This window comes from Lycorma delicatula, chromosome 4 (assembly GCF_047948215.1).
Source record: "Lycorma delicatula isolate Av1 chromosome 4, ASM4794821v1, whole genome shotgun sequence".
Classification (NCBI taxonomy): domain Eukaryota; kingdom Metazoa; phylum Arthropoda; class Insecta; order Hemiptera; family Fulgoridae; genus Lycorma; species Lycorma delicatula.
The window spans coordinates 217,535,280-217,557,377 of NC_134458.1; the positions used below are offsets into that span (position 1 = coordinate 217,535,280).

At 34.6% G+C, this 22,098-nt stretch overlaps 1 protein-coding gene across 1 annotated transcript in view; it reads right to left on the reverse strand.

The window, feature by feature from the left end:
- Positions 1 to 22,098, reverse strand: part of LOC142324291 (uncharacterized) — a 37,404-nt gene that overhangs the window by 10,204 nt on the left and 5,102 nt on the right. Inside the window, exons 3-5 of the mRNA XM_075365218.1 lie at positions 16,983 to 17,051; positions 12,934 to 13,071; positions 3,820 to 4,267 (exon numbers count right to left, since the gene is read on the reverse strand). Coding sequence (XP_075221333.1) covers positions 3,820 to 4,267; positions 12,934 to 13,063 — 578 coding nt within the window. The 5' untranslated portion in view covers positions 13,064 to 13,071; positions 16,983 to 17,051. The remainder of the gene's footprint in view (positions 1 to 3,819; positions 4,268 to 12,933; positions 13,072 to 16,982; positions 17,052 to 22,098) is intronic.

Consider the following 22,098-nt stretch of genomic DNA (forward strand, 5'->3'; position numbering starts at 1 on the left):
TTCCGATCTGGGGAAAAGTTACATCAGCATCACATTGGTGACGGACGATCTGCTTATGTGTTCAAGTAATTAGACTGTTTGGCCTGAGGCCAGTGTGAGTGATCAAAGGCTTATAATCTATAAGATCACTTACGGAGGTGGTCCAAGAGCTCCAGATTCAGGTCGCTATAAATCAGGACAGGCTGCAGCGCAAGTGTGAGGCTGCCTTTCAGGGATTGGAATGGTGCATGTAGCACTGGGAGGAGGTGGAATTGATGGATGAACAATTCGGCTGGGTCATCAAGACTGGCTGCGATGCGGTTCTACGGTGGCCTCGGCCAACAGACAGACCCTTAGGTAGTGGCCAGTCCGCTGATCGGAGTGCCTAAAGCTGTCATGACTGCTGCTTCCAAAAAGCAGTCTATTAAATGCAGGCAGAAACCCAGGAAAAAGTGATGGTACTCTGACTCCAGTGTGCTGCATGCAAGAGTTAGGTCTGCTAGAAGATACCAGCGTTGACCCAAAATGGGGATACCGTTAATGATGTGTGTGCTGACGGTCTGCAGATCTACCGGTGCACCCACAATTACTATGTTCATGCCATCAAGGAAGCCTTGGAGTCTTGCCAAAACTCAAGTTTTGGCAAGACTCCATGTGCGAGCCCTTGCAATGCGACCCCTGGTAACTCACGAAGTCATGTTACCAGCCAAAGCCATTGCACGTGCTGTGTTCGATGTATGTTTGGTGGTCGTGACCACACTTAACACACCTGTGACAACTTACCAGGCGTTCCTGGATACTGTTTCCAGGAGCTCCGGAGGATGAAGCAGAAGTCAGCATTAGGGCAAGTGAGACACCATTCCCTGGCGTACAGGCTGTGGAACTTGTAGATATAGATCAAATGGTTTCTTGAATGGCCCTGAGAAAGGCACCGGGGACTGATCAACTTGACCCGGATATTTTCTATCATCTACTGCCTGTCAGAAGAGAGGTGCTTGGCAGGCTGTTCTTGGGATGCCTAAGCTGGGGTTGCTTTTTGACTTGTTGGAACGTGGCTTTGGTGAGGGTGCTCTTAAAATCACGAAAGGATGAGTGAGATCAGCAGTTATTGAACCATCAGCCTCTTGCCGGCAATCAGCAAGTTGCTTGAAAGGCTGGTTGTGGAACGACTGGAAAAACATTGATATGAACTCACTTTTAAATCAAGGTCAGTACTTCATGAAAGGGTTAGCACTGAGGATTATATCTTAAATGCTCTTGCCGAGGTGGAAGGTGCCAGCTGTAAATATATTTTGGCAATTTTTATGACATAGAGGCAGAATTTCATTCCTTATGTTATGTCCTCTACGAATTAGAACGCCACAATATTCCCATAGCCCTGCAGAGCATAGTATGGCCTGCCTGTCTGATCGCACAGCTCTGTTTAAGGATGCTCACCTACTTGTGGAAAAGTCCATCATCAGGGGAAGCCATCAGGGCTCCATTCTCGGTCCCTTGCTGTGGAACCTAGTATTTGATGGGTTTTTGGGACTGACATTCCCTGGAGGGGTCATGGCCCAGGCTTTCGCCAATGACTTTCTTCTGTTAGTTCGTGGTAACTCATGACCGCATCTAGAAGACCGAGCGCAGGCAGCAATGTCAACCACAGAGGGCTGGATGGACATTACAAATTTAAACATTTCTGTGCTCATGAAGTTTATGCTTCTCAAGGATGCACACAAATTATGATAGTTGTAATCCCCATATTGAGTATAAAAGCTCTGTAATCAGCCAAGTTCGAATTCATAAGTACCTAGGTGTTTTGTTTGACAAGAAGTTACTGTTTAGCAACCACACTGGCAAGTAGCAGCAGACGCTGTCCCTGTGATGCACAAGCCAAGGAAGATTGCTCGAAAGGATTACGGACTGTCAAGCTGTTATTTGTAAATGATGTACCAAAATGTCTTCGAAAGTACGACCTCTTATGCAGTGTCTGTTTGGGCACATAGGTTGGAAAGAAATCAAACACTTTTCAAAATTTAAGAAGTGCCCAGCGCAGAGCCTTAATTGTATGCACTGATGTTTTTAAAACAACCTCCTGTTAGGCTACCACTGTATTGGGAAAGGCCCTTCCAATCGATTTAATGGTAAAAGTTTGAGCAGCCATGTGTTAATTGCGAAGGGGCAGGGAGGCCGAGGCATTTGGTGGGATGCAGTTACAAGCCTGGCCTGTACCAAACCGGAATGGTGATTTCAATGTACTGGTTCTAAATTTCAAACAGTTGCCCATCTCCCGCCTGCAGAGGAGGATTTACAGCCTCATGATGGAAGTGTAGCATTAAGAATGGCATGCCATGATTACGGGATGATCTTTGTATAGATCTATACAGAATCTGGGGGGGATGGTATGCTTCTCCTTCATTTTTAAGGGCAATGGGAGCCCAAGTGCTTTCCAACCATGTAAATTTAAACCAATAATTGTGTCTGTTCTGCCTGGCAGCTGATGAGCTGTACATCTGCGGAATGGTTCAGTGGAATAAACACATGATGTTCGACTGCCCAGCTCTTGGGGAGGCCAGAAATCAGGCCACCCTGGAACTTAGAGGTCAAGGAGAAAATTGACCACTCACAAGCAGCGAAAGCTGCATTGTTGGACCATGTGGGATTTTTGATGCAGTTGCTTTGTTCAACCAACATCAGTACCTAAGGGAAAAGACTCCTATTGCGCTGCTGTAGGAAAGTAACTGAGAGATATGGCTGGCTACCAGCCAGATTAATGCTCCAAGAGCTTTAATCGTGGACAGGTACTTGCTGGCATTCAGCGGCCTAGGCATGGCAGCAAATTGCTGTCTTCGGCGAGATTAATTTTTATATATGATAAGATTTTAGTGATATATGTCAAGTGGGCAGTGGGAAATGTAAGCGAGTGGTGTATGGTTCCATGCTTATTATGCTCATGCTTTTAGGTTAGCTCTGCAGGCTAGTTAGGACACCAGCCGCTAAACTGTTTCAAGGTTCAGTAGCCGTTAGTGGCACTATTATTAGATTTTATGCTTTAGGGCAACCAAATGGGTGGTGGTGGGAGAAATGCCAAATAAACCATCATACTATCTATGTATACATACATTTATCTGTGTTTTTATATTACTGTTGTTTAGGTCTCTAATTAATTTTAATTGTGTCTTCTAAATATATACATTGACTATGTAAATATTTTATCTGGCACTGATGATGATACTTCGTTGTGTGCCCAGGAAAAAATGTTTTCTCATTCAATTTATAAATTCCAGAATAAATAAATACTCAATTAAATAACAGAAAATTGTAATTCAAAGTTTAAGATGGTTAAAATAAGTTTAAAAAAAGTAATGTTGTAAAAATAAAAATATCAAGAAAAGTAGATTAGCAACTACAGCCGACTTATTTCATTATCTTGTATAAATATAATTCTAGGAATTCCAGTAAATGGGTCACTCACACCTTCAATGAAACAAAATGTCGCCTATTATTAGAAATAACACCCAAAAATTAAAAAGTCATGCATGTTACTATGAATTGTGAGGAGTGAAGTGATTTTCAGTTGTCTACTACACTGAGCCGACTTACTGCTGCAATATGGTATATAAAGCCCAGATGAAGTAATGGTGATATTTCAGCAACAGAAGGTGCCACCTTCACTCTGTTCACTAGGGATTTGGTATATGCTGTATAATAAACAGCATATAAGAGAAATATCGACTGGCACCTCTTGTGCCTCAAGAGGTTTATAACACCAGAACCATAAGAAAGACATAATGAGATAGTGTGCAGCAAGTAATTTGTGACCCTTCACCATATAAAATTTGAAAAATTAATACTTACAACAAAATTTGGCCAAGTATTTCCAGTTTATTACTATTCTGCATCCGGATTGGCCAATTTTTTAACTCCCTACATGAATTCAGTTTATCTAAGTAAGAATGATTTAATGATGATAAGCTGACAGACAATTTTGGTTTACGTTTACTTAAATTCAAGGTATTGCTCATAACTGATTTATGTACAATATCTATTTCATTTTTATTCAACACTGATCTATTTGTACGTTTTCTTTTCTTTTCTGTAATATTTTCACTCAATTCACTTAAAGGGTAATTATCTTCTGTGGCAAATATCGCTCGACTAAATGAATTTTCTCTTCCCAGCACTGGAGATGGTGTTTTTGCAGTTTCTGAGACGGTTAAAGAAATTTGTTTAGTTTTGTTCAGATAATTATTTCTAATATATGAATCTAACAAAAGTGAAAAATTAGAAGCAGCATCTTTTGGATCTACAACAAATAAAATAAAACAAATTATAACTCGCTGAAAAAGTTTTTAAAATTTTTAAGAAAGTAATATTCATTTTTGCTTGTAAAAAAATTACAGTAAACAATCAATACAAATCCATTCAAGTAATTTTGTACAACAAAATGCATAAAACTTTCTTTAAATTTTTATTGACACCTAGGTATTTTCAATCATTTTTTGTAAACCATGCTGCTGTTTTACAATGTAATTTTTTAAATAAAGTTATTGCTGGTAATTTCTTGGGTAGGGAGATATAAAAGCGTATGAGTCTACTTCTTGATCATTTAATGTATAGATGTTATGAGTTTCTAATCATTTTCTCTCTACGCATGCAGTCACCTGCCACGGACATCTAGTCTTAATATACCATTCCATGTTTCCATTATTAAGTACGGCTCCCTCATTTTTATTTTCCTTTTCACAACCTAAGCAATCAAAATTTTCTTCACTACATAGCTAAAAGAAAGACAAAAAATTACATTTGGGTTCTTAATAGAATGAATTTTTTTCCATTATGCATTGCTAATTTTTTTTTTTAAATGACAAATATTAAAACTGATTATTATTCTGCTGATTTCATGGTGGAGTGATAGCATCTTGGCCTTTCACCTGAAGGTCTTGGGTTTGAATCCTAAGTCAAGCATGGGGTTTTAATTTCTCTGAACTCAAATGAGTAATTTGATATATAAATGCATTACACAATTAAGTAGCATCAAAAGCCAATTTCTTTCTTATGTAGTTTATATTATTAATTTCTTTGGTTTCTGGCTTTGTTGGTCTCTTGGAACTCTTCTTGACTTTAATTTAATATATGAATGACTTAATTATGAAAACATTTACTATTTTACTATTTGTGTTGAACACTTAAATTTAAATATTTTATGTTTTATACAATTTTAATATTAATTTTTTTGTGCTATTGCAAACTGTAATAATACTGAACTGTTTGTACCTTCCTGTTCAATTAGGAATAAATACAGCAATTTCATTATGAATCTGCAGAATTTTCAGAATGTTATAATACCAAGAAAATTAAAACATAATTTATTTAATACGGCATTATCATATATTGTTTTTAAACATATTTTTATGTAATTATATTATCTTATTTCTAAATAAAATTATATATTATTCTGATGTAAAATGGATTGAAATCAGTCCGTTTGGGAAAGAAACTATGATATCAAATATTGAAGAAAATTTTTTTTTTGTCTTCATTTGACTGGTTTGATGCAGCTCTACAAGATTCCCTATCTAGTGCTAGTCGTTTCATTTCGGTATACCCCCTACATCCTACAACCCTAACAATTTGTTTTACATATTCCAAACATTGCCTGCCTGTACAAATTTTCCCTTCTATCTGTCCCTCCAATATTAAAGCGACTATTCCAGGATGCCTTATTATGTGGCCTATAAGTCTGTCTCTTCTTATAACTATGTTTTTCCCAGTGCTTCTTTCTTCATCAGTTTGCCACAACACCTATTCATTTGTCATTTTATCCACCCATCTGATTTTTAACATTCTCCTATAGCAACACATTTCAAAAGCTAATCTTTTCTTCTCAGGTACTCCGATCATCCAAGTTTCACTTCCACATAAAGTTACGCTCGGAACATATACTTTCAAAAATCTTTTCCTGACATTTAAATTAATTTTTGATATAAACAAATTATATTTCTGACTGAAGGCTCGTTTCACCTGTGCTATTCGGATTTTATATCGCTCCTGCTTTGTCCATCTTTAGTAATTCTACTTCCCAAATAACAAAATTCTTCTACCTTCATAATCTTTTCTCTTCCTATTTTTATATCCAGTGGTCCATCTACATTATTTCTACTACATTTCATTACTTTTATTTTGCTCTTGTTTATTTTCATGCGATAGTTCTTGTGTGGGACTTCATCCATGCCGTTCATTGTTTCTTCTAAATCTTTTTTTACTCTCAGCTAGAATTACTATATCAGCAAATTGTAGCATCTTTATCTCTTCACTGTTATTCCGGATCTAAATTGTTTTTTAACATCATTAACTGCTAGTTCTATGTAAAGATTAAAAAGTAACAGTAGTAGGAAACATCCTTATCGGATTCCCTTTTTTATTATGGCTTCTTTTTTATGTTCTTCAATTATTATTGTTGCTGTTTAGTTCCTGATAGAACTGTTCTTCTATCTCTGTACTTGAACTCTAATTTTCTAAAAATGCTGAACATTTTATTCCAGTCTATGTTATTGAATGCCTTTTCTAGGTCTATAAATGCCAAGTATGTTGGTTTGTTTTTCTTTAATCATCCTTCTAATATTAATCTGAGGCCTAAAATTGCTTCCCTTGTCCCTATACTTTTCCTGAAACCAAACTGGTCTTCTCCTAACACTTCCGCTCTCCTTTCAATTCTTCTGTACAGAATTGTAGTTAAGATTTTTGATGCATTACTAGTTAAGCTAATTCTTCTGTATCCTTTACATTTATCTCCTCCTGCTTTCTTTGGTATCATGACTAACACTCTCTTTGAAGTCTGACACAACTTCCCCTTTTTTGTAAATATTACACAACATTTTGTATAATCTATGTATTGCTTTTTCACCTGCACTATGCAGTAGTTCTGCAGGTATTCCGTCTATTCTAGGAATCTTTCTGCTATTCAAATCTTTTAATGCTCTTAAATTCAGATCTCAGTATTGTTTATCCCCTTTCATCCTCTTCAACCTCCTCTTCTTCCTCTATAACACCATCTTTTAATTCATTTTCTCCATATAACTCTTCAATATATTCCACCCGCCTAGTGGCCTTTCCTTTCATATTATATTTCCTTCCTTCCCTTTTCCAATGATTGCATTCCAATCTCAAACTATTATTAAATTTTCGCCCCCTTTTATGCGTTTAATAATTGCTGTCAATTTCTTCGTATACACTCTCTACCTCATCATCACTGGCACTTGTAGGCATATAGATGTTGACAATCAATGCAGCTTATGTTTTGATTTTACCCTTATTACAATGATTTTATCACTGCATTTTGAAATACTGTACTCTCTTCCCTCCATCTCTTCTTGTTTATTATGAAACCTACTCCTGCCTGCCTTTATTTGAAGTTGAGTTAATTACTCTACAATCTCCTGATCAAAAGTAGTTTTCCTCTTCCCACCGAACCTCGCTATTTCTTCTACATCTACATTTAATCTATCCATTTCCTTCTTTTAAATTTTCTATCCTACCAACCGTTTTTAGACTTCTATCATTCCACGCTCCGACTCATAAAATTTCATTTTTTAATTTTCTAGTGACCTCTTTGTTAGTAGTCCCCTCCCGGAGATCCAAACAAGAGACCAGTTTACCTCTGGAATATTTTACCAAGGAAGGCGCCTCCATCTTTGTTACATGATCATGCAGAGTTACATTTTCTTGGAAAAAAAGCCTCTGTAGTTTTCCATCGCTTTCAGCTGTGCAGTCCTCAGAAGATTGAGCGATGTTGATACAGCTGTTTAAGTCTTCTTGATTGGCGGCCTTAACAACTACTGGTCTCTTTCAGGAATCATTCCTTAGTCTGGCTCTCAACAGATACCTCTCCAATTTGGTTGCACCTTCAGTCCAGCTAGTCTGTATCACTGAGCACTCAAGCCCCCTCATAATCTGCAAAGTCTCATGATTCATAGAGGGAGATTGAAGAAATAATAAATAATTGCATATACCAACTGAATTGACAGTCCTCCTTTTATTAAAATGTGTTGACAAATAATTTTATAATTTTGTATTAAGTTTAAATAATTTATAAATATGTTAAATTTGGTCTAATACAATGATATCAAATATGAGATTATAATGCAGCTTCAATGTTAAAAGTAGTACTGATTTAATTTTTTTTTAAATAGGCAATTATCACTATATCTTAAATTGTGTATGGTTTCCTTTGATAAAAAGAATATGTACATGAACTTTCCTACAGATGAAGTCATCAGTATGAAATTAGTATGTTATTCAATCATTTTAATTTGGCTTATATTAAACAGATTATGAGTCTGTTAAACATTACCATAAAACAAAGCTATTTTAGATTCAATAATATCTACCAACAAAAAAATGGAACAATGATGGAGGACCCAAAAATTAGTATATATTATCTGAAATATTTTTGCAAGATTTGGACTTAAAGATAAATAATATCTTGAGAAAAGATCACAATGTTGTTGTATATTTTCAATATGCTGATGTATTTGTTAATACATAACAAAAATATACATAATGAGCCTAATAATATGAACAGTCTAACCAATAATTTGCAGAGAAATAAAGAGCTTACTTTTGAAAAAGAAAATACTTAATTATTTAGACCTTACAATAACCAGAAATTATTACAGCTTATAATTCAGTACTTACAGAAACCTTCTAACATGGATGTAACAACACATAATAAATCAAACAATCTGATAAGCCAAAAATTGTCAGCCTATAGGGCACTAAAATTACCAATAAGCTGCACAAATTTTGAATTTGAACTTAAATAAATAAAGAAAGTAGTAATATTTAATGGTTAATGCAGACATGGTAGACAAACAATGCACAAAAAAAAAAGAATAATCAATTATGTATAAATATACAGATTTAAGTTCGCAGAATATTAATAAGAGGGGCAAAAAATTTATATTATTTAATTGTACAGGGCCTGAAACTTATAAAATCATAAATTTATTTATAAAAGGAGTTGGTACACAAGTAACATATAAAACTAGTAATAATTTTGTTGGAGCGTATGCGTTTGGATGTGTATGTTAGTGTGCAGTAGGAGAAAGAGTACTGGAGTGGGGAGATTGGGCAGGTCGGTGTGGATTGGAAGGGAGTAAGTGAGTGTTGTGGGCAAAGGCAATGTTGAATTCTTGAGCTATGTGTGTGTAAATGTACAGTCCATTTTCAATAATTACAATCAAATTCAATGTGTTCAGTAAATTGATTATTTTAGTCATTAAATGTCACCCAATTTTTTAATCAAGGAGTCTTTATCATTTTGTACCCCATCATCTGGTAGGAACCAGCCTATTAAATTCAAATTAAAAAACAAAATAATGTTACAGTCCACTATTAGTGCTGAACATACTTATGGTCTATCTACCGGTGCCGGATGTTGATGAGTTTTGTGTTAAGTACATAAACATTGTGCATAAAAAGTAAAAAACGGTTATTGTTATGAGAATTTTTTGTCTACAAAAGAAAAGGAGTCGTCTTATGCAACGTGTCCAGGCGAGAAGAGTTATTGCTGCTCATCTCGTTGAGATGGTGGTGAGTCAGCTGCTGTAAGTGTGTGTAGCCTGTTGTAAGTTTGTTTACATTCCATTTGATCATTAGTCCTTGTTATCAAATATTTTATTCCGTCAACTTCAATTAACAATTATATTCATTTCTTATCCAATTATAATTTGTTTTTCATGTTATTCATAATCGTTCAATTTAATTATCGTCATTTAAACATGCCTAAATATAATTAGTACATTTACTGTGTATAACATAAACTGGCCAATAAATGTGTTTTTTTACATTGTGTATAAGTCAACATAGTGCCATTAAATTTCAAAATAATAATATTACTTGTTAATTGCAATAATTCATGTAAATAGTCATTTAAAAATGTCTGAATTAAAGGAGTTAAAAAAGAGACGAGGGCTTATCAAAGCCAATGTGACAAGATTCAGTATGTTTTTTTAATAATAAAGCGAAACCAGATGAGTTAGGCCAATTCAAATTGAGATATTTACAAGTTCAGAAGAGTTTGTCAGGGTTTGAGTTAATTCAAACTCAAATAGAGTTAATTGATGAAAACTATCAACAACATGAACAAGAATCATTTGAGAATCTGTATTTTGAGTTAATGGACCGAGCTCAAAAATTTATTGACAAATACGAACCAAAATTAGAGATTAAGGGTGTTCAAGAAGTAAAGCCAACATGTGTACCAACAAAAATTCACCAAATTAATTTACCTGGTTTTACCGGGAAATATGATGAGTGGCCATCATTTTTAGATTCTTTTAAGTTGGTCATTGACAAAAATGACTTGTTTACTGATGTGAAAAAAATCCCATTATTTAAGGTCTGCATTACAAGGTGAGGCTGCCTCTATTTTGCAATCGTTAGAAGATTCTGCTGGAAATTATAAAATTGCCTGGCAATTATTAAAGGAGATATGAAAACAATCGGTATCTCATAAACAAGCATGTGCATGCATTATTTAGTGTTAAGAAAATTGAAAAGGAATCGAGCGTTCTTAAATTTATCATTGACAATACCCATAAGCATTTAAGAGTACTCAAAGCCTTAGGGCAACAAACTGATCAGTGGGATTTGTTAGTCATTTAATTACCAGTAATTTAGATAATGTGACACATCGTGAGTGGGAAACCTACAGTAGTAGTAGTAGTACGAGATGTCCCTACATTGTGAGAGTTGATTGAATTCCTACAAAAGAGATGTGAAGTGTTAGAAGCAGTTGAAAACAGATCACAGCTATCCAACCCCTGTAGAGTACAGAGTAAAATAGTAAATAAAGTTAAGGCTAAACCTACAAAAGAATTTACAACTTCCAATAATGTATTACTAAAAGGGTGTCATTTTTGTAGGGGTTTGCATCCAATTTAGTTTTGACAAATTTAAAGGCCTGTCCATTCATGATCAAGTATAGGAAGTAAAGCGGTTAAATTTTGAATAGAAAGTGGTGTTCAAATGAGCCCAAATTACTAAACAATGTTCAACGGAATTTCAACATGCAGGCTATACAATTCATTCAAATGATCAGAAGATGGTCAAAACATTACGGGTTTTGTGGAATCCATCGGCAGATGAGTTCCATTTTTTGGTGAAACCAATAAAGGTACCAGAAAAAATTACAAAACAGCAAGTGTTAACCCATTAACTCATACATTTTTGGTCCACTTGGATTAATTGGTCCAGTTATTCTGTCAGTTAAGCTATTGTTGCAACATTTGTGGGCACTAAAAGATTGGTTAGGATGAAGTCCAACGAACATCACTCGAAACAAAGTGGACTCAGTTCTGTGATTTGCTTATTAAACTACAGTCATTAAGGATTCCTAGGCATGTCTTCAATGTTTCACAACATGAATACCAGATTCATGGGTTCTGTGATGCCTCCGAATCAGCATATGTTAGTTTACATCCTATGTGAGGGTTCAGACATCAAGGTACAACTAGTCTGTTCAAAGTATAGGGTCGTGCCTATTAAGAAAGTTAGTCTTCCAAGACTCGAGCTATATGCAGCTCTTTTATTGTCACGACTCATTCATAAGGTAATTTCAACTTTTCAAAATAATTTTACAAAGTGTGGTTTGTAGTCAGACCCTACTGTAGCACTTTCATGGATAAAATAGCCATCAGCTCAGTGGAAAACGTTTGTGGCGAATCGGGTTGGGCAGTTCCATGACTTAACAAGAAAGTTTCAATGGAGACATGTTGATAGTGGCAGAAATCCAACAGATTCAATTTGAAGGGGTTTTAGCCAAATCTTAGGCAGCCAACTTTAGTGGAATGGTCCAAGTTGGTTGCTTGAACCTTTAACTTTGCGGCCTAAAAGAAAGATTGTCAACAAGGAAGAACCACTTGAAAGGTGTAACAAATCGGTTGTAGTAAAAATCAAATATTTGAATATAAATGGCCAGCCTTAAGAAATTGTAAAACATTTGATAACATCGTCTCAATGTTTCCTAAGAAATTAAAAAAAAAGACCCTAACTTCTGATACAATGCTGAATAAAAGACACAATCCACAGGATGTGGTGTACTGTTAGTTGGCGGTTGCAGCAAACACAAATGGGTGCATCGGTCTGAGTCATGAGATATCAGAGTGAGCCTAATGTGCCCTATTCACAAACGACAAATAGTAACCTCCTTTTGACAGTTATTCTTGCATGAGGAGCTCCACGGTGACATAGTGTTCATAACTGGAAGAAGATTGTTGACAGCAGCATTTTATTCACTTTGCCACTCATCGTGGATCACCCTCTTCAGAAAAAGACAGTCATCCGAAATAACATAATTAGTGAAAAGAAGCTGCAAACAAAACTCTTACCACACGATCAGTGCACTACTCATTGTCTGAAATTACCAATATAACTAGGGATCAAGAAGCTCACAGCTGTGTAACGTTGAGTCATTTTAGAGTTAACTGTCAGACTTACCAATTAAAAATTTAATTTGAACTTTACTTACTACTAATTATTTAATCTGGTCTTTGATAACTATTTCAGACTATATATTACAAACAACAGTGTATCATGTCACTAATCGTCTGCAGGGCACTCATGGAATCTGAACAGACAAGTACGTGTCGGAATGTTGAGCTAAGTATATTTAAGGCCTTGTTAATAGCATACAACTCCGCAAAGAAACACTGGCAATGGTGGGAAGGCCAAACATGCATGTTCTATTATCAACCACAAAAACTAATATCTAGTACAGCAACTGCTATTTTTTTCTGAAAGTGGAATAGTAATAACAGCAGCAAAGAATGACATCCAAAAAAAAATGATGGGAAGCACTATTCCAATAATTGTAATAACTAGATGATCAATTGCACAAATACTTGAAATATACCATTAATAAATAAGAACATAATTATTGTTTTACATAAAATATTCAATATCACTTACTGGGAAGTCTATCATGTTGTAAAGTCAAATTTGATTGGATGTTTCTAGTGTCAAGTTCTGCAGATTTTCCATTATGAGATTGAGATTCACAAACATAATTTGAATTTAAAGACATATCTGTCATATCCATATTGGTACCTGGAACAAAGTCAATTTTAGCATGAAGTTTAAAGGCTAACTTTTTTGTTCTAACTATAGAAATAACATGATTAGTGAAAAGAGGCTGCAAACAAACTCTTGCCACACAATCAGTGCACTCAATGCCTGAAATTCTAATATGACTAGGGATCCAACAGCTCACAGTTGTGTAACGTTGAATTCACGAGGCTGGACTGATTGTGGAATGTGATCAGTTTGAGGGCAAGGAGATGTACTCCGATTAAGCCACTCATGGCTAGGAATGGAGGGGGTGGTGTAGCGACCAGTCATGCTACAAGGCAGGTGTTCTTCTCCCTCAGGGGGGGAATTGAGATGTGTAGTGTTCGAGTCATTTTAGAGATAACTGTCAGACTTACTATTTAAAATTTAATTTGGACTTTACTTACTCCTAATTATTTAATCTAGGCTTATAACTATTTCAGATTATATAGTACAGACAGCAATATGTCATGTTGCTAATCATCTGCAAGGCGCTCATGGAATTTGAACAGATAAGTACATGTCAGAATGCTGAGCTAAACATGCATGTTCTATTATCAACCACAAAAGCTAATATCCAGTACAGCAACTGCTATTTTTTCTGGAAGTGGAATTGTGATAATAATAGCAGCTAAGAACAACATCCACAAAAATGATGAGAAGCACTATTTCGATAATTGTAATTACTAGATGCTCAATTGCACAAATACTTAAAAATAAATAAGGACATAAACACTGTTTTACATAAAATATTCATATAAAAGTGAAATTTGATTGGATATTTCTATTTTCAAGTTCTGAACATTTTTCATTGTGAAATTGAGATCCTCTGACACAATTTGAATTTAAAGACATACTTGTCATATCCATATTGGTACCTGAAACAAAATCAATTTTAACATGGAGGTTAAAGGCTGAATTTTTTGTTCTAACTATATCAGGATTCACCCTAATGAAAATATTATAAAATTTTCGTTGTTATATAACCAGATTTGTGTTCTTATGATATTGACAAGAACCAAAGCAGTAATTAACCAGAGTAGGGCGCCAAGGGGATAATAACATGGACAACAAGAACAGTTAAGAACTGGAGGTAACTGTATATTTAGAACTAAGAAAAGGTGCAGACATCTGATGCCTAGCAGAGCAGTGGATGATCTCGGCTGTTCTTGCTGTCCATTAAGATGCTAGTTAGAGAATACCGCATCAAAGGTAGGATGATTTGGTTGCACCTTAATGCCAGCTCCACAGGAGTATATAAATTGGTTCCATCTATTCCAAAGAGATGGCTCCCCATTGTCCACTAGTAGACTTAACACAGGGCTTGAGCAAAACGTGCCTGTAGAGAGACAGATAAATGAATGATGGGCTGCACTGAGCATCTTTAGAATGGTAGCCCATACAGACTAATAAGACATGCATTCATAGATTAAGCAGGAACAGATCAGAGCTTGATAGAAGTGCAACATGCATATTCGATCAGCACCCCAAGCATTAGATAAAACTTTCATGAGATGGATATTTAAATTTTAATACTTAGATTTAAAAAAATTTTTTTTTTTTAATTTTATGAAGGTTTTTGTTATCTTTAAAACTAATGTTTTTCTGTCACATTTTGATTTGAATTTTTTTGAACAAGTTGAATTTCTAAAACTTTATTTGGTTTCTATTAAATTTATTTACACAGATTTTCTCAAAATTAAATTCTCTATAAATTTTGTTAAAATTTTTATTTTCTTATTGGAAATTTAACAATTATTGAGGCCTGTTTTATTCAGTTTTTCAGTTCAAAAGATATAAGTAACCATAAAATTTGCTGCTTAATTTAGGTCCATAGAATCTTAGAATGATTTTACACTTGCGAGTAGAAAAAAGGGCATAATGTTTACTAGTTATCACTTGAAAACAAAAGATTTCTGAACACAAGCCAATAGAAACAGTTTAGCTTACATTAATATCATAGATCAGCTCCCAAATTACAGCAATATGCATTTTGAAACTATATAATCCCTTCTGTTGAAATGTTTTTCCAATGTTGGGGGGGGGGGGGGGTTTAACATAAATAACAGAATCTTAATAATGTAAAGAGGATCTAATTTTATTTCATATCAAGCAAAACTAAAATGGTATTTCTACCTTAAAAAAAATTCAGTTACACGAAATAATTTGCCAAATCCCTGTTGTGGAATGGTAGCATCTCTATCTTTTGAAAACAATAATTTGAAAACCACCACCATCATTTGAATAAAAAGACATAATTATAATATTAATACTGTTAGGTAACAATATTTACCTAAATTTATAAATTTTTTATAAATAAAAATTTCTGAATGAAACTTTAATAAGAAGCTCAAAGACTACACAGGTTAAAAAAAACTTTTTTTTCCATTTGTGCCAACTGGCAGAGAATACACTACACTAATTCCTCCTCCCTATTCAAAAAAAATATGCAAGGCACCTAGGCAAACACGTTTTTTGCAATAAAAGTTAGTAAGAAATGATGTTCACTTTTTGACACACTCCTAAGATTATTTTTCCTTAAAAATTCTATGTATAATAATTCAAATTCTATTCATTTCTAATTGAGCTTAAAGACCAACATTTTTAAGTCAAGCAGCTGTCAAATGGTGCCTAGTTTTATGAGTATTGTAAACTAATACTGTCTTAGAGGTAATGTAGACAAGTATTATTTCTCAAAACAATTAAAATTACAGTTGTTTCTACAAATTAAGTTACATATTACAGAGAATTGTGATGATTGTTAGAAAATATGAAAGATTAGAATCTGAATTTCTATAAAATAACATAATTTTGTTACTTTTTTTTTATAGGAGAATAAATGAATAAAATTTATTTTGCTTTTAAATGTATGGAGAAAGTCGAACAGCAGCTAAATATTTAAATGTGATGTACTATTATCTTTTATTTCGCTGAGAATAAAATTGACAAGACTAGTTTTATTTGGCTCAAGCTAGTTTCTGTAGTTTACCTTGTTACATACAACCTTTTGTGTAGTTTAGAACGTCAGTTATTCAGCAGTGTGTAGGATGTGAACAAAATGTTTTGTAACTGTTCTTTGTTAATAAAGTCAAATCAAAAATGAATTACAAAATAACATATTCATGTTTCTTTTCATGACTAAACCAAGATGTAAGCTCAAAGCTTGTGCATGAGAAAATGGGATGAAAATTTTGCACTATATGAAACAAGTCAGACCAGGATTCAAACTTGGGACAAGTTTCCTCATGAAAGGCTGAGATGCTAACATTAAGCCACAGAGGTCAGCATAAGGCTTGCTTATAAACATTTTGAGAACGTAACATAAGTGAATGTAATTTAATAAATCATTTCTTGATTCCTGTATCATCACACAAGTATATCTAGTATCACACAAGTATATGTATCTAGTAAAGATGTATATAAGTTCATAAAAATCTCTTGCAAAACTAGAAAATGCTTTTGTAATTTCATGAACATTCAAGTCAATAATTCAATTTTAATCTTTTAATGTGTTTCTTGTAATAAATAATCTGTAATGTTGTCTTTCTTTATTAAATGCTTATTACTGTTTTCTAATGAATAATTTCATTTTACAACAAAGGGTTGTGTCACAACCCTTCTAATTCCATTTAAAACGTTTTGAGTTGCTCCCTCCCATAAGAGCTTGAGTTATTGTAGTCTCATAAAAAAAGAAAATATTGTTTTTGAAGGTAGGAGCAGTTGCTAAATTATTTTTTTTTATTTTGAACTGTTTGAAAGTTATTTAATGGTTTTTATAATTTTATTAACCCTCAAATAAATGAACCTACAAACTCTATCAGAAATTTCATTATAAAATCCATAAATAAGATTGCACTTCTGTCATAATAAAAATATAAAATGCTAAATGTTAAAAAAAATTATATACTTACGTGATCATTATCATAAAGGTATGTAAAAACTCTTTCTGTCAAACCACTATACAAAGCAGCTAATGTATCCTGAAAAATAACATTCTAAGTTAGTAAGACGTATAAAAACCAGTGGCTGAGATTATTCACAGTAGTAAAAGTGTGAGGTTAGTTGAATTATTTTTGTGTGCAGATCATGCAGAGCAGCACCTACTGAACGATATGATCAGGAAAACCTCTTTGGCCATATTTTCTATACAACTTTAGTCATTTAGTTAAAAATTTTAATGAGGAAGACGAGATGACTGAAACATTATATAAGTAAGATTACTAATCCATCAATGATTGCTTAAAGTATAAACAAAATTCAATCAATAAACACAATATCTGAAATAAATTGCATCATTAATTTAATTTTATGTTATCATTAAACTGTAATAATAACATCAATATAAGCTAACTCTGGACTCAGAATATTTTTATAATTATATTTACTCTAACCCTAAATAATTCAAATGTAAGTAGCTTGAATTTATAATACTTAAAGTTTATGATTAGTCTAAACCAGCACTGTCCAACCTTTTTACAACTAGGGGTGCATCTGAATGATTACAAAGGCTGTGGGGGTGCCAGGATTCATTTTGACTATCTCCACACTACTGCTGCTACTAACAAAATCAATAATTGTAATTTATAATAATGACCAAAAACATCTGAAACAGAAATTAATTATATTTACTCACCACATAATTAATGTGAAATTTGATACTGCACGCTTGCTGCAAATTGAGGAAAATTTGGTGTGTAGCTGAAACAAGCTGCTCTTAAAGCATCAAGATGGGAGTTTGTCAGGCATGATCAGTACTTGTTTTTGATGATATTTATTGATGAAAATGCAACTTCACAAAGATATGTTGAACCAAAGCATGAATACATTTTCAGTACAACACTAAGGAGAATAGGATATTTTTCTCTGTCCACCAGAGTCCATATATTGCTACATGTTGCATATGAGGATTTTAAAGAAAGATCTTTTTGAAAATTTAAAATTTCCATTTCTAATTCTTCAATTTTATACTTTCTGAATATTTTACACAACCTATTTCCAAGTTCACTAATGTCAACGGAAGTAATTGGATTATTGACAAAAATTATCACTGGTTCAAGTACTGAAAACTGGCTAAATCTACTGTCAAACTCTAACACAAGAGTTTCAAGATTCTTGGCATAAGAGGAAAGATCTGACTGTTTCTAGAATTTATTTGAAATTTGTAAGTGTGAAAGGGAATTTCTGTTTAAATGTGTAATCCATAACTTCACTTTCTTTACAAACACATTTATAACACTTATCATATCCGAAATATTATGATATTCCCCTTGAAATTTGAGATTTAACTTGTTTAATTTTGAGGTGATATCTGCCAGGAAATGTAAATCTGGTAGCCATGATATAATATCAAGTTCGCGATAATATGGTCTGAGAGAAGATTTCGAAAAGTCTCTTATTTCATCTAGCAAACAACAGAATCGTTCCCAGTGTTTTACCCCTACTAAGCCATCTTACATCTGCATGAATAATTACATCATCTTACTGAGTATGGGATATATTCAAAATATTTCAAAACAATTCATGACATGTAAAAGATGTTAAAGAACAATTTAGATTCGGAGTAACAGTACAAGGTGAAAAGATAAAGATGCTATGATTTGCTGATTATATAGTAATTCTAGCCGAGTGTAAAAAAAGATTTAGAAGAAACAAGGAATGGTATGGATGAAGTCCCACACAAGAACTACCGCATGAAAATAAACAAGAACAAAACGAAAGTAATGAAATGTAGTAGAAATAATGAAGATGGACCACTGAATGTAAAAATAGGAAGAAAAAAGATTATGGCGGTAGAAGAATTTTGTTATTTGGGAAGTAGAATTACTAAAGGTGGACGAAGCAAGAGCAATATAAAATGCCAAATAGCACAGTGAAACGAGCCTTCAGTCAGAAATATAATTTGTTTACATCAAAAATTAATTTAAATGTCAGGAAAAGATTTTTGAAAGTATACATTTGGAGCATCGCTTTATGTGGAGGTGAAACTTGGATGATTGGAGTACCTGAGAAGAAAAGATTACAAGCTTTTGAAATGTGGTGCTATAGAATGTTAAAAATCAGATAGGTGGATAAAGTGAAAAATGAAGAGGTGTTGCAGCTAATTGATAAAGAAAGAAGCATTTGGAAAAAGACATAGTTATAAGAAGAGACAGATTTATAGGCCCCATATTAAGGCATCCTGGAGTAGTCTCTTTAATATTGGAGGAACAGGTAGAAGGAAAAAATTGTGCAGGCAGGCAACGTTTGGAATATGTAAAACAAACTGTTAGGGATGTAGGATGTAGAGGGGTATACTGAAATGAAACGACTAGCATTAGATAGGGAATCTTGAAGAGTTGCACCAAACCAGTCAAATGACTGAAGACAAAAAAAAAGAAATAAATTTTGGAAATGATTCATCCTTAGCACAAGGAGATAGAAATCCATTATTCCTACCAGGCATAGAAGGCGCCCCATCCATTTTTGTAGCAACAAGCTTTGAAAATGTAAAGTTACTATTTTAACATGTTTATAGAACGCACTATTAAACATGTCTTCTCCCCTAGTTTGTCCAAGAAATGGCAACAGTTTGACAAACTCTTCCTTTATTGTAAAATCACAGAAAACCATTCTAATAGGTACACACAATTCAGCAACATCAGACATGTAAGTACTTTTAACAAACTTCAGTGAAAAATATTCACATACTTGCAAATCCTGACGTAATTGGGATTTCAAATTATTAGAAATATGTTTGCACCTAGCCTAACAAAAAATTCAGTCTTTTAAAACTGTTAGGTTTAAATTTATTAACAACTGACTAGAAATGACCCTCATTAGTTTAACTAACTGTTTGAAATATCAGTGTCTTTGTGAATAATGCAACATTTGCTCAAAAAAAAATCTGTTTTAAATATGACAGTTTCAAATTTATTACAAAGAACGCTAAGGGCTTGAGTGAAGGGCAGACCAACAGATGAGTAACAATTAGATAGCTTGTTCTTTCAAGCTAGATCCCCTGCTAGGAGGATCTCTTTATACCTACTTATACCATTACAAATATAGGAAATGAATTTGTCAACAACAATAACAAAGAAATGAACACGTATTAAAAAGGTCGCCAGCAGAATTACTTCTGTTGAACTACTGGAAAATATAATGGCTAAAATGTACTTTTTATATCATTTTTAAGATGTAAAATATAATGTTATTTTGTGAATTAGTATAAAAAATTGGCAAATGGGTGCAGGTGTCAGAAGATGAAACGAAGGGCACCATGGCGCCTGCAGGCCTGGATTGGACAGGGCTGATCACATATAAAACTTTTGGTTCATTGTAACACTAAAATACTGGCACAAAAAACATAGAAAAGGAAAATAAATGATGTGCAGTAATGATTATTATTATATTCACAAATTTCACCAGTAAATAAAAATAAAAAATTACAGAAAGCTCTTAATCTTAGCCTAGTCCAAAGCTTTTACAATTTGTTTCTGAAATTGCAAAGCTGGCAAGTGATTATATAATTCAATGCCAATTTCATATGCTCCTTTTTGTTAAGGCAAGAATATTAGTTTTTAAAATGTGATGTTATATTGTCATCATATAGACTTAGTAAATTTCAATTTATCCAGGTTACACTTGACATCAATATCATACTAGTAAATAGAAGACAATTAGAGTATTTTAAAATGACAATTTATAACATTTTTTATAATTTGAATATTTTATCCTTTATTTCCCTATGAAAAATATCAAAAGAAAACAAGGAATGGACAAAGACAAAACTGAGATGAGTGAAGCTGTATCTACAGCCAACTTCAGCTTCCTGAGTAGGAAACATGCAGAGCATATTTTAGACGTGCTTGTATATCTGGTTTCTGACTCAACTTTTAGTCTTTGAGTAATAACAAAAAAATAACATAGTCTTTAGGAAGGTATTGGAGAAGCTGTTAAAGAAAAGACTGGTTGCAGCAATGAATCAGGCAGGTAACTTATCACCCAGCCAGTATGGTTTCTGGTAGGGTTGGTCGACCCTAGATGCAGTCCAAGAGATTGTTGAGGCAGGGCGGCGAGCAGAAGACCACAATCATTTTTTGCACCGTGTGGTCCTTCTTGTTACGTTGGATGTGAAAAACACGTTCAATTCTGCACGGTGGATCAATATGATTCAGGCCCTGGAATAGTTGTTCCATGTGGCTTGATACTTCCTCAGAATGGTGAATGCTTACCTGCGGAATCGTGGTCTCATCTATGAGACGGTGGCAGGCTGGTGTAGGACCGCAATCACACCAGGAGCACAGGGTTCAATTTTTGGCCCAACCTTTGGAACACCATGATGGTTTCCTGAGGCTGGAGATGCCTGAAGAATCGGCCTTGGTTGGGTACGCTGACCACGTTGCACTACTTGTCACAAACCACAACATGGAATGCGCCCAACTGAGGCTCAGCTGGGCCATGCACAGTCAGTGCCTGGCTGGACGACCAAGGGTTGTCTCTCGCCCTCATCCCAACCCCATAGGGGAAGACACCCACCTTATGAGGCTTCTGGTCACTATACCACCCCCCTTCCTAGTCCTGATGGGCTTTAACAGGAGTGTCTAGCCCTCAGCAAAACAGAGATCATGGTTCTAACAAAGAAACATTTCAACATCCTCCCCCCCCCCATGGGTGGGGGACAAGATTGTAGAGACCAAGCTGCCCGCAAAATACCTCGGTATGATGGCTGACTGAAAACCCAGCTTCGCTGAGCAATTTCGGAGCTGCCGAAAGGGCTGTGACAGCTATAACCGCTCTCAGCCTGCTCATGGCAAATGTCGACGAACCGAAGGCCAGCAGACGGCGATTATTGATGTCCGTGGTGTATTCTGTCCTGCTGAAACCGAAAGCGGCTCGTGCAGGTGCAATGCATCACTACCTTGAGAGTCGCTTCCGTGTTCGAACAGTTTCCAAGCCTGCCGTATTGGTGGTCACCGGCATAATACCCAGTGCTCTTTTGGCAAAAGCACCAGGCAGCCGGCAGGAGGGATGGACAGGCAAAGACTGGGA